General features: G+C 47.2%; 1 protein-coding gene across 1 annotated transcript in view; it reads left to right on the forward strand.

Annotated features, from left to right (window-relative positions):
* LOC139757559 (uncharacterized) overlaps positions 1-5,069 on the forward strand; it is a 40,920-nt gene extending 35,851 nt beyond the window's left edge. Inside the window, exons 17-18 of the mRNA XM_071678150.1 lie at positions 2,306-2,425; positions 4,579-5,069. Coding sequence (XP_071534251.1) covers positions 2,306-2,425; positions 4,579-4,770 — 312 coding nt within the window. The 3' untranslated portion in view covers positions 4,771-5,069. The remainder of the gene's footprint in view (positions 1-2,305; positions 2,426-4,578) is intronic.
* Positions 5,070-12,500: the final 7,431 nt, after the last annotated feature.

Consider the following 12,500-nt stretch of genomic DNA (forward strand, 5'->3'; position numbering starts at 1 on the left):
TTGTGTGGCACGCTTGGGTGCTGTGTTAGACGGTGTGTGTGTCTGGTCCTGTGTTGTGTGGCACGCTTGGGTGCTGTGTTAGACGGTGTCTCTTGTCCTGTGTTGTGTGGCACGCTTGGGTGCTGTGTTAGACGGTGTGTGTGTCTGGTCCTGTGTTGTGTGGCACGCTTGGGTGCTGTGTTAGACGGTGCATTGTTCACTATGCTGCTGTGCTATGATGTGCTGTGTATGCTATGTTAAACCTTGACCCCAGAAGCCACTATCCTGACCCCAGAAGCCACTACTCTTCCCTAAGAAGCCATTACCTTAACCCCTGAAAGCCACTAACCCGACTCCAGAAGCTACTACCCCGACCCTATAAGCCACTACCCTGACCCAAGAAACCACTACCCTAACCCCAGAAGCCACTACCCAGACCCCAGAAGCCACTAATCTGATGCCAGGCGCCATTAACCTCACGCCAGGTGCCACTAACCTCACGCCAGGAGCCACTACCCAGACCCCAGAAGCCACTACCCTGAAGCCAGGTGTCATTACCCTAACCCCAGCAGCCACTACCCAGACCCTAGAAGCCACTACTCTGACCCCAGGAGCCACTACCCTGACCCGAAGAGCCACTACCCTAACCCCAGAAGCCACTACCCTCACCCCATAAGCTACTATCCTAACCCCAGAAGCTACTAGCCTGACCCGAGGAGCCACTACCCCGACTCCATAAGCCACTACCCCGACCCCATAAGCCACTACCCCGACCCCATAAGCCACTACCCTGACCCCAGGAGCCACTACCCTGACCACATAAGCCACTAACCTGACCCTCATAAGCCACTACACTGACCCCAGGAGCCACTACCCTGACCCCATAAGCCACTACCCTGACCACATAAGCCACTACCCTGATCCAAGAAACCACTACCCTGACCACATAAGCCACTACCCTGACCCCATAAGCCACTACCCTGACAACATAAGCCACTACCCTGGTCCAAGAAACCACTACCCCGACCCTCATAAGCCACTATCCTGACCCCATAAGCCACTTCCTACCCCATAAGCCACTACCCTGACCCTAGGAGCCACTAGCCCTGACCCTCATAAGCCACTACCCTGACCCCAGGAGCCACTAGCCCCGACCCTCATAAACCACTACCCCGACCCCAGGAGCCACTAGCCCTGACCCTCATAAGCCACTACCCTGACCCCAGGAGCCACTAGCCCCGACCCTCATAAACCACTACCCTGACCCCAGGAGCCACTAGCCCTGACCCTCATAAGCCACTACCCTGACCCAGGAGCCACTAGCCCCGACCCTCATAAGCCACTACCCTGACCCCAGGAGCCACTTCCTACCCCATAAGCCACTACCCTGACCCAAGGAGCCACTAGCCCCGACCCTCATAAACCACTACCCTGACCCCAGGAGCCAATAGCCCTGACCCTCATAACCCACTACCCTGACCACATAAGCCACTACCCTGACCCCATAAGCCACTACCCTGACCCAAGAAACCACTACCCTGACCCATAAGCCACTTCCTACCCCATAAGCCACTTCCTACCCCATAAGCCACTACCCTGACCTCATAAAGCCACTACCCTGACCCCATAAGCCACTACCCTGACCTCATAAGCCACTACCCCGACCCCATAAGCCACTACCCTGACCCCAGGAGCCACTACCCTGACCACATAAGCCACTACCCTGACCTCATAAAGCCACTACCCTGACCCCATAAGCCACTACCCTGACCTCATAAGCCACTACACTGACCCCAGGAGCCACTACCCTGACCACATAAGCCACTAACCTGACCCTCATAAGCCACTACACTGACCCCAGGAGCCACTACCCTGACCCCATAAGCCACTAACCTGATCCAAGAAACCACTACCCTGACCCCAGAAGCCACTAGCCCTGACCCTCATAAGCCACTACCCTGACCCCATAAGCCACTACCCTGACCTCATAAGCCACTACCCCGACCCCATAAGCCACTACCCTGACCCCAGGAGCCACTACCCTGACCACATAAGCCACTACCCTGACCTCATAAAGCCACTACCCTGACCCCATAAGCCACTACCCTGACCTCATAAGCCACTACACTGACCCCAGGAGCCACTACCCTGACCACATAAGCCACTAACCTGACCCTCATAAGCCACTACACTGACCCCAGGAGCCACTACCCAGACCCCATAAGCCACTAACCTGATCCAAGAAACCACTACCCTGACCCCAGAAGCCACTAGCCCTGACCCTCATAAGCCACTACCCTGAGCTGGCCTACTTGCCCTCGTGCAGGTGGTAGCGTGCAGGAAGAAGGAGTGCCGGGAGCCGCTCGTGTTCGCTGCCTCCTCCTCCGTCAGCGCCGCCAGCAGGAACTCCAAGCTCTTCGTCTACAACCCGGACCCCCACATGCAGGTACTCTTGTAGCTTTCTACAAGCTAACGTACTCTTGTAGCGTTCTACAAGCTAGTATTGTAGCTTTCTACAAGCTAAAGTAGTCTTGTAGCTGTCTACAAGCTAGTCTTGTAACTTTCTACAAGCTAAAGTAGTCTCGTAGCTGTCTACAAGCTAGTCTTGAAACTTTCTACAAGCTAAAGTAGTCTTGTAGCTTTCTACAAGCTAGTCTTGTAGCTTTCTACAAGCTAAAGTAGTCTTGTAGCTTTCTACAAGCTAGTCTTGTAGCTTTCTACAAGCTAGTCTTGTAGCTTTCTACAAGCTAGTCTTGTAGCTTTCTACAAGCTAGTCTTGTAGCTTTCTACAAGCTAGTCTTGTAGCTTTCTACAAGCTAAAGTAGTCTTGTAGCTTTCTACAAGCTAGTCTTGTAGCTTTCTACAAGATAAAGTAGTCTTGTAGCTTTCTACAAGCTAAAGTAGTCTGTAACTTTCTACAATCTAAAGTAGTCTACAGGTTTCTACAAGCTGAAGTAGTCTATAGGTTTCTACAAGCTAAAGCAGTCTGTAGGTTCCAATTCGTTATAACAGCCGTTAACTTCTACAAGCTTACGGTAGTCTGTAGCTTTCCACAAGCTGTTGCTCTCTACAAGCTGCACAAGCTGTAGATCTACACAAAAGCTGTACAAGCTGCAGCTCTTTACAAGCTGTACAAGCTTTAGCTCTCTACAAGCTGTAGATCTGTACTAAAGCTTTAACTCTCTACAAGCTGTACAAGCTGCAGCTGTCTACAAACTGTTGATCTGTACAAGCTTTAGCTCTCTACAAGCTGCAGCTCTATACAAGCTTTAGCTCTCTACAAGCTGCAGCTCTATACAAGCTTTAGCTCTCTACAAGATGCACGAGCTGCAGCTCTATACAAGCTGCACAAGCTGCAGCTCTACGTAAGCTGTAACTCCCCAAAAGCTGTACAAGCTTTAGCTCTCTACAAGCTGTAGGTCTACACGAACAATGTCCAACAGCTTATCATGAACTTTTCCATCATTTGATGAACATGTATTTGCCTGGCTGTCACCTGGTGGTCATATCTTTCTCTCGTAGTCTATTCTGCTAATGGAACCCCCCTGTCAATTATATCCCTAGTGCACTTTCGTGTAATAATCACATCATCACGGGAGATACAAGAGAGAAATAAAAGTCAGTTGATATACGTCGAAGAGACGAAAGATATATATATATATATATATATATATATATATATATATATATATATATATATATATATATATATATATATATATATATATATATATATATATATATATATCCCCAAGAAAGTGAAACACGATAAGTTCCCAAGTGCACTTTCGTGTATTAATCACATCATCATGACATCTGTATCACGTGGATGCCTACGTCTACGTCAAAGCTATCCAGTTTATATGGACCTTCACTAATGTATATGTTACAATTCTTAGTGTGTTCATTAATAGAAGATTCAATGTTATTCTCGCGGTAAAGGAATTACAGTTGATAACTGAATTAGCATAACTGAATTAGCGTATCTACTCCAATTAGTACCATGGTCATCATCATCTTTAACTCTCCTCGCGCCAATCAATGTCCTTAAGTATTTAATGTCTAGCAAATCTAAGCCTCGCATCCAATATACCCATGTCTTTCCACACAACACAGTTCATCAGTGTGGACACACCAACGCAGTCCTCTCCCCCTTACCCACCCTATGGCTGACATCACCTTCCATGGGTCCAATTCGCTGCCATGTCCACTCCAAGGTATCTAAAAAAAACTCCACCTTTTCTGAGACTTTCGTCATGCATACTCAAAATTCCAATCAACGTACGTGCCTCTCTCTCTCTCTCTCTCTCTCTCTCTCTCTCTCTCTCTCTCTCTCTCTCTCTCTCTCTATCTATCTATCTATCTATCTATCTATCTATCTCTATCTATCTATCTCAACTTGCTTGTCAACTCTTTCTCTTACCCCCTCGAACACGCACGTCAAACTTCTACAGTTTCTCCCTCGAGTCTAATGGCACTTAAAGACCACGTCATTAGCAAACACCTCATTAAGCCCCTACTACAGTAGCCCTGAACACGGGGCCTGTACAAGTCCCTCACCAGCAGCCCTTGTACTCAGCCCCTCACTCCCTCCTGCAGGTGAAGGACCCATGCGAGCACCTGCGTTGTAGCCACCTGTGTCTGCTCTCGCCCAGGGCGCCCTTCGGCTACGCCTGCGTCTGCCCGGACCACCTGACCCTGGAGGCGGACGACGAGACCTGCAGCTCCCTCGCCTTCGGCAGCGCCTTCGCCGCCGACGCTGTCCACAGCCAGCTCCAAGGGCTGGGCTAGATCAGCGCCCCCGCGCCGTGCCGCCCCTGGAGGATGGACCAACACCTGCGTAGCGCAGAGGACGACACCTGCACACACACACACACACACACACACACACACACACACACACACACGATGGTGACGTATTGCAATAGGAAAGTGACGTACTGCAACAGGGCAGTGACGTATTGCAACAGGACAGTGACGTATTGAAACTGGACAGTGACGTATTGCAATAGGACGTGACGTATTGCAACAGGACAGTGACGTATTGCAACAGGACAGTGACGTATTGCAACAGGACAGTGACGTATTGCCACAGGACAGTGACGTATTGAAACTGGACAGTGACGTGTTGCAACAGGGCAGTGACGTATTGCAACAGGACAGTGACGTATTGAAACTGGACAGTGACGTATTGCAACAGGACAGTGACGTATTGCAACAGGACAGTGACGTATTGCAACAGGACAGTGACGTATTGCAACAGGACAGTGACGTGTTGCAACAGGACATGACGTATTGCAACAGGACAGTGACGTATTGCAACAGGACAGTGACGTATTGCCACAGGACAGTGACGTATTGCAACAGGACAGTGACGTATTGCAACAGGACAGTGACGTATTGCAACAGGACGTGACGTATTGCCACAGGACAGTGACGTATTGCAACAGGACAGTGACGTATTGCAACAGGACAGTGACGTATTGCAACAGGACACTGACGTATTGCCACAGGACAGTGACGTATTGCAACAGGACAGTGACGTATTGCAACAGGAAAGTGACGTGTTGCAACAGGACATGACGTATTCCAACAGGACAGTGACGTATTGCAACAGGACAGTGACGTATTGCAACTGGAAAGTCACGTATTGCACAGGACAGTGACGTATGGCAACAGGACAGTGACGTATTGCAACAGGGCGAGACGTATTGCAATAGGACATGTATTGCAACATGCATGACGTATTGCAATATGACGGTGACGTATTGCAATAGGACGTAGACGTATTGCAACAGGACTAACGTATTGCACAGAACATGACGTATTGCAACGGGACACTGAAGTTTTGCAACAGGAGAGTGACGTATTGCAACAGAATGTGACGTATTGCAACTGGACGTGACGTATTGCAACAGAATGTGACGTATTGCAACAGGACGTGACGTATTGCAACAGAATGTGACGTATTGCAACTGGACGTGACGTATGTCAATAGGACGTGACGTATGTCAATAGGACGTGACGTATTTTGATGGAACGGTGACGTATTGCAATATATATATATATATATATATATATATATATATATATATATATATATATATATATCGTCAGCTACGACCATCTCTAAGCTAACGACTTAATAGCCTTTTTCTTAAGAAAATGGCCATTGTGTCTTTCTTAAGAAAATGGCCATTGTGTCTTTCTTAAAAAATGGCCAATGTGTCTTTTTCTTAAGAAAATGGCCATTGCGTCTTTTTCTAAAGAAAATGGCCATTGTCTTTTCCTTAAGAAAATGGCCACTGTCTTTTTCTTAAGAAAATGGCCATTGTCTTTTTCTTAAGAAAATGGCCATTGTCTTCTTCTTAAGAAAATGGCCACTGTCTTTTTCTTAAGAAAATGGCCATCGTCTTTTTCTTAAGAAAATGGCCATTGTATTTTTCTTAAGAAAATGGCCACAGTGTCTTTTTCTTAAGAAAATGGCCATTGTGTCTTTCTCATAAGAAAATGGCCATTGTGTCTTTTTCTTAAGAAAATGGCCATTGTGTCTCTCATAAGAAAATGGGCATTGCGCCTTTTTCTTAAGAAAATAGCCATGTGCCACTTTGAGTAAATGGCCGGTGTGCTTAATCTATAGAAAATGGCCACTGCCTTTTTCAAAAGAAACTGAACCACCGTGCCATTTTCTTAAGAAAATGGCCATTGTGCCCATCAGGAAATGGCCATGGTGCCTTTTCGTCAAGAAAATGGCCATTGGTGTAGCAGGCGCTGGACGGAGACACACACACACACACACACACACACACACACTGTGCACCATCGCAGGCCTTTTTACAACGTACAACTTCTCGTGGGTGTTGTAGCCATGCCTACAACGACAGGTGTTGTGGAGAACCAATCAAGCTACATCGCCTTCAATTAATTAACTCAATTAATTAATTCAATTAATTAATTCATGCATTTTGTGTATACATTTAAGTAAAGCTGTGTGGGGGTTTCCCTCCCTCGACCTTCCCCTCCGCCATCTTGCGCGCCAACTGGCGTCTTCCGCCCAGAATCGAACGGTAATTAATTATGCAAATAATCATATAAATATACCGATTTATTGTCCAGTCTTCCTTGATATGAATAGATATTTAAATTTGTTTTTTTCTTATATAAAAAGTTGTGTAAATTCATTTTGTTTTAGGGTAATTTTAGGATATTTTTTAAGAGTACAAGACCCCCCCCTTTAATACCAATCTAGACACCTGTGGCGTAGAAAACGGATCGGTTAAATTACCTTTAACCCTTTCGTCACTTATATGCAAATTATATAGTCTTTTTTTTCAGTCACATGAACGTAAATGAGCAATGTGGTAGACGTGCGAGAGTCTTTGAGTATATTTTACAAGTCTTTGAGCATATTTCACAAGTCTTTGCGCATATTTCACAAGTCTTTGAGCATATTTCACAAGTCTCTAAGCACATTTCACAAGTCTTTGAGCATATTTCACAAGTCTCTGAGCATATTTTATGTCTTTGAGCATATTTCACAAGTCTTTGAGCATATTTCACAAGTCTCTGAGCATATTTTATGTCTTTGAGCATATTTCACAAGTCTTTGAGCATATTTTACGTCTTTGAGTATATTTCACAAGTCTTTGAGCATATTTAACAAGTCTTTGAGCATAATTCACAAGTCTTTGAGCATATTTCACAAGTCTCTGAGCATAATTCACAAGTCTTTGAGCATATTTCACAAAAGACTCCTCCAGGGAAAATTTTTTTTAGGGGGGACTTGCGAAAGAAAATGGATCTTCTCTTCCTCCTCCTCTTTCCCAGTGTCGCGAATTGACGCTGCAAACCAGTTTGCATACGACATTGTGTGACTATACGAAGACCACCCCCCCAGAATACTCTCCTCCAAAGCCTCCCCCAGAGACGGCTCCCCCCAGAGACGACATAACGAGTTTACGATGGCTAAATCTTCCCAAGTGAGTCCCCCAGTAGAGTCTGTCTAAGAGACGAGAAAGCGATTTTTATTTGAGTTTCCGCTGGAGAGAGAGAGAGAGAGAGAGAGAGAGAGAGAGAGAGAGAGAGAGAGAGAGAGAGAGAGAGAGAGAGAGAGAGAGAGAGAGAGAGAGAGAGAGTCTCACACACACACTAGCCTGATAGAAAATGTAGACAAAGAAAGAGGAAATGGTGAAAGAGAGAAAATGGAGAAGCGCAAAAAAAAATTTTTCAAGGGAGAAAGCCTGAAAGAAAATGTAGACAAAGAAAGAAAATGGTAGAGAGAATGGTGAAAGAGAGAAAATGGAGAAGCTCAAAAAAAAAAATTTCAAGGGAGACTCTCGTATATCAAGACCCGGGTTGAAGTAGTCCCCCCCTTTTCCCCCATAGGAGTCAATATAAAAGACGGGCCATTTTTAAAAGCAATGGCCCCCATGTAAAAGGCACGGACCCGGCGGGATATTTATAGCAGCGTATCGTGCCTTCGTCCGCCACAACACGAACGACGAACGCAGGCACGAACACGAACGCAGAGAGAGGGGAAATCTAAAGCACTTTGCCACGCACGTGGAGTCAAGACAAGGCTATTCTACCATTATGATTCCCATGATGGTCGTGTGGCGGGGGATGGTAAGGGCGAGAATCACCCACGAGCCCTGTGCTGGGCTCACCCGTAACACTGCCTTCTTTTGTCAAATATAGAATAATATAGAATAATAAAACTGTTTGGACTTACATATTTATATTCTTTTTTTCCTTTATTCTTCCAATATATATATATATATATATATATATATATATATATATATATATATATATATATATATATATTCCTATGAGTCCACGGGGGAAAATGAAACACTGTAACTTCCCAAGTGCACTTTCGTGTCATAATCACATCATCATCAGGGGAGACACAAGAGAGAAATATAACAGTCACTTGATATACATCGAAGAGACGAAGCTAGGACCTAACCTAACCTAACCTAACTTAACCTAACCTAACCTAACTTAACCTAACCTAACCTAACCTAACCTAACTTAACCTAACCTAACCTAACCTAACCTAACCTAACCTAACTTAACCTAACCTAACCTAACTTAACCTAACCTAACCTAACTTAACCTAACCTAACCTAACTTAACCTAACCTAACCTAACCTAACTTAACCTAACCTAACCTAACCTAACTTAACCTAACCTAACCTAACTTAACCTAACCTAACCTAACCTAACTTAACCTAACCTAACCTAACCTAACCTAACTTAACCTAACCTAACCTAACTTAACCTAACCTAACCTAACCTAACTTAACCTAACCTAACCTAACTTAACCTAACCTAACTTAACCTAACCTAACCTAACCTAACCTAACCTAACCCAACCTAACCTAACCTAACCTAACCTAACCTAACTTAACCTAACCTAACCTAACTTAACCTAACCTAACCTAACCTAACTTAACCTAACCTAACCTAACCTAACCTAACTTAACCTAACCTAACCTAACTTAACCTAACCTAACCTAACCTAACTTAACCTAACCTAACCTAACTTAACCTAACCTAACTTAACCTAACCTAACCTAACCTAACCTAACCAAACCTAACCTAACCTAACCTAACCTAACCTAACCTAACCTAACCAAACCTAACCTAACCTAACCTAACCTAACCTAACCTAACCTAACCAAACCTAACCTAACCTAACCTAACCTAACCTAACCTAACCTAACCTAACCAAACCTAACCTAACCTAACCTAACCTAACCTAACCTAACCAAACCTAACCTAACCTAACCTAACCTAACCTAACCTAACCTAACCTAACCAAACCTAACCTAACCTAACCTAACCTAACCTAACCTAACCTAACCTAACCTAACCTAACCAAACCTAACCTAACCTAACCTAACCTAACCTAACCTAACCTAACCAAACCTAACCTAACCTAACCTAACCTAACCTAACCTAACCTAACCTAACCAAACCTAACCTAACCTAACCTAACCCAACCTAACCTAACCTAACCTAATCCCAACCCCTTCCCCATTACCTTTGGACCTCCTCCTCTCTCCCTAGACCTGACTCGTTTTTCTTCCCCCATTCCTATCACCCATTCCTAGCCTTGCTAAGGACCCCCCCCCAATCTTCGACCCCCCCATTCCTATCACCCATTCCTAGCCTTGCTAAGGACCCCCCCCATCTTCGACCCCCCCATCTTCACACCCCCAGAACCTCTCCATCAATCACCACACAACTAGGGGAAGGGATCCCTCATTACCCTCCACTCCCATTTACCCCTTTTCGTCCATCCCTTAAGGGGTTTAGACGACCTCCAAGGGGGTGGTCGCATGCCTTCCATTCAGATGGTAGGGAGGGGGCCCTGAAACCCCCCAGATATTTCACAGGGGGGTGGTCGCATGCCTTCCATTCAGATGGTAGGAAGGGCCCTGAAAACCCCCAGAGATTTCACAGGGGGTGGTCGCATGCCTTCCATTCAGATGGTAGGAAGGGCCCTGAAACCCCCCAGAGATTTCACAGGGGGGTGGTCGCATGCCTTCCATTCAGATGGTAGGGAGGGGGCCCTGAAACCCCCCAGAGATTTCACAGGGGGCGTTTGTATATCTTCCATACAGATGGTAGGAAGGGGGCCCTGAAACCCCCCCCAGAGATTTCACAGGGGGGTGGTCGCATGCCTTCCATTCAGATGGTAGGGAGGGGGCCCTGAAACCCCCCAGAGATTTCACAGGGGGCGTTTGTATATCTTCCATTCAGATGGTAGGGAGGGCCCTGAAACCTCCCAGAGATTTCACAGGGGGGTGGTCGCATGCCTTCCATTCAGATGGTAGAGAGGGGGCCCTGAAACCCCCCCAGAGATTTCACAGGGGGGTGGTCGCATGCCTTCCATTCAGATGTTAGGGAGGGGGCCCTGAAACCCCCCCCCCCAGAGATTTCACAGGGGGCGTTTGTATATCTTCCATTCAGATGGTAGAGAGGGCCCTGAAACCCCCTTCCCCCCCCCCCAGAGATTTCCCATTCTCAAAGACCTGAGGGCAAGTATTAGTGCCTTCTTATAGAAACCCATGACCACAAAGACCACAATCCCATCACTGTGGACGTGTCTGTCGCCCTTTTCAGGCCCCCCTCACGCGCTGGGGGCAAGACAGTCTCATCACACACACACACACACACACACACACACACACACACACTGAGGTCACTACCCCCCTCACTTGAGGCGAAGTTCCCTTTATTAACCCAGGGCTGGCCCGACCTTATTAACACACACACTCACTTTAATGACGCTGATTGGATGAATAGGGGAAAAATTATTCCTCATGTATCTTTTTTTCCCTCCTCATTCATTCCCTCCTCATTCATTCCCTCCTCATTCATTCCCTCCTCATTCATTCCCTCCTCATTCATTCCCTCCTCATTCATTTCCTCCTCAATCATTCCCTCCTCATTCATTTCCTCCTCATTCATTCCCTCCTCATTCATTCCCTCCTCATTCATTTCCTCCTCAATCATTCCCTCCTCATTCATTCCCTCCTCATTCATTTCCTCCTCATTCATTCCCTCCTCATTCATTCCCTCCTCATTCATTTCCTCCTCATTCATTCCCTCCTCATTCATTTATTGCCTCTTGGTCGATGGTTTTCTTCTGTGAGTCGAGTTCGTGAGTTGGGGAGGGGATTGGTTGTGAGGATGTGAGGGGAGGGGGATGAGGAAGGGGAAAGGAAGGGGTGGGGGGTGAGGAGGAGGAGGAGGAGGAGGAAGGGGAAAGGAAGGGGTGGGGGGTGAGGAGGAGGAGGAAGGGGAAAGGAAGGTGTGGGGGTGGTGAGGAGGAAGGGGAAGGAAGGGGTGGGGTGGGGGTGAGGAGGAGAAGGAGGAGGAAGGGAAAGGAAGGGGTGGGGGCATATGAGGAGGAGGAGGAGGAGGAGGAAGGGGAAGGGAAGGGGTGGGGGCATAGGAGGAGGAGGAAGGGGAAGGGAAGGGGTGGGGCATAGGAGGAGGAGGAGGAGGAGGAGGAGGAGGAGGAGGAAGGGGAAGGGAAGGGGTGGGGGCATAGGAGGAGGAGGAAGGGGAAGGGAAGGGGTGGGGGGCATAGGAGGAGGAGGAAGGGGAAGGGAAGGGGTGGGGGCATATGAGGAGGAGGAGGAAGGGGGGGGAGGGAGGGAGGGAGGGAGGGAGGGAGGGAGGGAGGGAGGAGGAGGAGGAGGAGGAGGAGGAGGAGGAGGAAGGGGAGGGAGGGAGGAGGAGGAGGAGGAGGAGGAGGAGGAGGAGGAGGAGGAAGGGGAGGGAGGAGGAGGAGGAGGGAGGGGGGATTGACCTCATCGCTGGAGGGATCTCTTTCTCCTCCCCTTCCTTTCCCCCTTCCTCTCTCTCTCTCTCTCTCTCTCTCTCTCTCTCTCTCTCTCTCTCTCTCTGTGTGCATATCTGCGGTAACACAAGGCTAATGGACAGTTTTTTTTCTGTGATATCAATTATCACTGAATGGGCGCCTGTCCAAAACTATATAT

The sequence above is a fragment of the Panulirus ornatus genome, chromosome 27 (genome assembly GCF_036320965.1).
Source record: "Panulirus ornatus isolate Po-2019 chromosome 27, ASM3632096v1, whole genome shotgun sequence".
NCBI classification, from domain to species: Eukaryota; Metazoa; Arthropoda; class Malacostraca; order Decapoda; family Palinuridae; genus Panulirus; species Panulirus ornatus.